Raw genomic sequence first — 2,810 nt, forward strand, 5'->3', positions numbered from 1 at the left:
GAGCTGTTTATCAAATATGTTTTCATCTCACTATGTTCACTTTGCTTCTGGAAACTTGCAGAAAGAGTTAGAAAATGAAATTGTAAGCTTGAAGAAAGCTGTTGAGTCCTCTGAACTCCAGCGCATGCAGCTCCAGGTAAGATGAGTGGACGTGTAGAGTTTATTGATCCGAAACATTTTGATTTGATTTGTCTTTAAGCTTTTGTTTCTTCTTTTGAAAGAATGAAATCAAGACTCTGACTGAACAGCTGAAGAAGAAGGAAACAGAATTTGCACATGAGATGGAGAACCTGGTACGGCCAATATTTCAGTCACGTGACGTGGAACATCATGTAGATGTGACACTGTGCAGAGTGTGCATCTGTCACATGTTAGAAACCAGTAGCACCTCATGCTCCGAGCATCCGTCTGTCTGGAGCAGTAGATGGGCCAACACTGCAGTCTTACCGATGTGTGTGTGTGTGTGTGTGTGTGTGTGTTTGTGCTTAATATCAGTTTATGTCATTAACCTGGAATAAACCAGGCTGTTCTCACGCAAAGTGTGCTTGCTTACACTTGCTTACAGTCTTAGCAGGCTAACATGTCCCATCTGAGCGCTGACAGGGTGCTGAAAGCAGCAGCAATCTAACGACGGCACAAGCTAACTGTTTCGTGTTTTCTTGTTTCAGGGCAGTAAGGACTTGGTGCAGGAGGTGCTGAAGCTTCGCCGCTCTCTGGATGATGCAGAGCTGCTGAGCAGAGACACAAGGAAGGAGTGGGCTGTCCTACGCAGTCGCAGCATTTCTTTGGAGGAGACGAATGTACGTAATCAAACACTAAAATGACAAAAAATTATTTTTTGCAGCACATCTATCCTCGTTTTAAAAATATTCCAGGAAGTGTGAGCCAACAATGGCAGCTGTAAGCGATTAATGCATCTCCTGCTTCTTGACGATCTCGTCCAGGTGACTCTGACTGCCAGCCACGAGAAAAGGGAGGCGGAGGTGAAGAGCCTGCGTTTTCAGCTGGAGACGGAGAAGTCGCGTTACAGAAAGATGCAGAGCGATCTCCAGAAGGAGCTGAATGTCGCATTTGATGAGAACACCAAGCTCACCACTCTGCTAGATGGCAATGTGCCTAAAAGTAGGTTTCCACGTGTTGCGTTTATAGACTGTAGCCCATCATACGAACCTGCCCCTCGTAACATTTGCTCCTTTTCCAGATCTGATTGACAGCATAGAGCTTGAGAGAACTGTTGCCAATCTAAATAAAGAGTTGATGGCATCTCGTCAAGTGGAGACGGCCTTGAGAGCTCAGCTAGATGAGCTGGCTGCATGTCAGACTCTCCCAGATAAAGTGGACGCCTTGGTAAAGCAGGTGAGGCCCAAATATCCTCTAAAGCCAATCTGACATCATCCAGTTGGGGGGGAGGGGAGCATGAGCACGTTTGCAGAGGGTCATAACTAGCACCAGAGGTTATTCAAATAGAAAGTGAAGCAGCTACTAGGCTCTTCATTTGCTGCAGCTGCTGAGACAAATGTGAGGACAGGTACTTGTTCGGTGTACTTGGTGGAAACATTGGGAAGTACAGGCATGCTATAATATATATGATATAATAATGAGTCAAAGGAAAAGCCTTTCAGTGAGGCTGAGGGAAGTGTCGGCTTAGTCATCCAGGATAAAAATCTCTGGATCGGGCTTAAAATGATATCAAGTTTAATAGTCCTCCAGACTGTGTGCAGTTATGTCTGAAGAGACAAAACATTTATACGTACGGCTTTCCAAACAACTGTTGTCATGTTTTCCTTCAGCTTGAAGGAAGTGAGCAGGAGCGAGGAGCTCTGGAAGGAAAACTGAGCGACGTGCAGCAGCTGATCAAGGATTTGGAGGAGAAGCTTGCTGACAGCGAAGCTTCCAGAAGCACTGAGGAGGAGATTAGCAGAGAGCTTCAAGAACAAGTATGACACTGATAGCTGCTCTTATTACAGCTGAGCACATGTGCAACCATTAGCCCATCAACAGAAAAAGAGTTAAAATCATTCGATAATACAGTTTTACAGTTTAGCTGATATCATTCAACTGCACATGTGAGTGTCTTGAAGACTGTGATTCGTATAGCTATGACAAAAACAGAATTGTATGTATTTATTTAGATCAGCCAGTTAAATGAAGAACTTCGGTGTGTGCGAGCTGAGAAAGCCGAGCTCCTGTCCGAGCAGAGCACTGCTGATCAGAGGTTTGCAGAGGAGACGGAGAAGCTGCTCTCTGCTGTAACATCTGTGACCGCAGAGAGAGACGAGCTCAGGGTGAAGCTGCAAGAACACGTGGACAAGGTGAGAGAGTGGTCAGTGTTTCTGTAAGAAATGTAGGACAACCATATAACACTGGAGTCTCTGTGAATTGCCCCTTTACTGCGGTGGAGGCGTTTGTGGGTCGCGGTAAACTCAGGGGCCATGTTGTCAGGGGTCTTAGAGATGGGTTGAGAAGTTCAGTCACTGGGGTGGAGTTCAGTAGAGCTGCTGCTTCTCCGCATCAACAGAAACCAGCTGAGGCACTTCAGGCATCTGACAAGGATGTCACCTCAGCTGGTCTGGGTCCTACTGAGAGGAAACCCAGCGTGTACCCAGGACACGCTGCAAAGGTTCCATCTCTCGACTGGCCTGATCTGACCTGTGCTACCCTGCATAAGTTGTAGGGGGAGGTCTGGCTCCTCTGCTTAGACTGCTGTCTCTAACCTCACCTTAATGAGCATGAAAAAAAAACAAAACAGTTTTCCGTTTTATGAGGCCTTCTGCTGACATGTTTATCTGTTCGGATATGAACTGTGTCGT

At 46.2% G+C, this 2,810-nt stretch overlaps 1 protein-coding gene across 1 annotated transcript in view; it reads left to right on the plus strand.

Moving 5' to 3' along the window:
• Positions 1–16: 16 nt before the first annotated feature.
• LOC102195063 (centromere-associated protein E-like) overlaps positions 17–2,810 on the plus strand; it is a 17,341-nt gene continuing 14,547 nt past the window's right edge. The window contains exons 1-8 of the mRNA XM_013914549.1: positions 17–136; positions 222–293; positions 669–800; positions 945–1,122; positions 1,202–1,356; positions 1,791–1,937; positions 2,133–2,312; positions 2,402–2,670. Of these exons, the coding sequence (XP_013770003.1) occupies positions 17–136; positions 222–293; positions 669–800; positions 945–1,122; positions 1,202–1,356; positions 1,791–1,937; positions 2,133–2,312; positions 2,402–2,670 (1,253 nt within the window). The remainder of the gene's footprint in view (positions 137–221; positions 294–668; positions 801–944; positions 1,123–1,201; positions 1,357–1,790; positions 1,938–2,132; positions 2,313–2,401; positions 2,671–2,810) is intronic.

Source organism: Pundamilia nyererei, unplaced genomic scaffold, assembly GCF_000239375.1.
Source record: "Pundamilia nyererei isolate P.nyererei 1_Seehausen unplaced genomic scaffold, PunNye1.0 scaffold00204, whole genome shotgun sequence".
NCBI classification, from domain to species: domain Eukaryota; kingdom Metazoa; phylum Chordata; class Actinopteri; order Cichliformes; family Cichlidae; genus Pundamilia; species Pundamilia nyererei.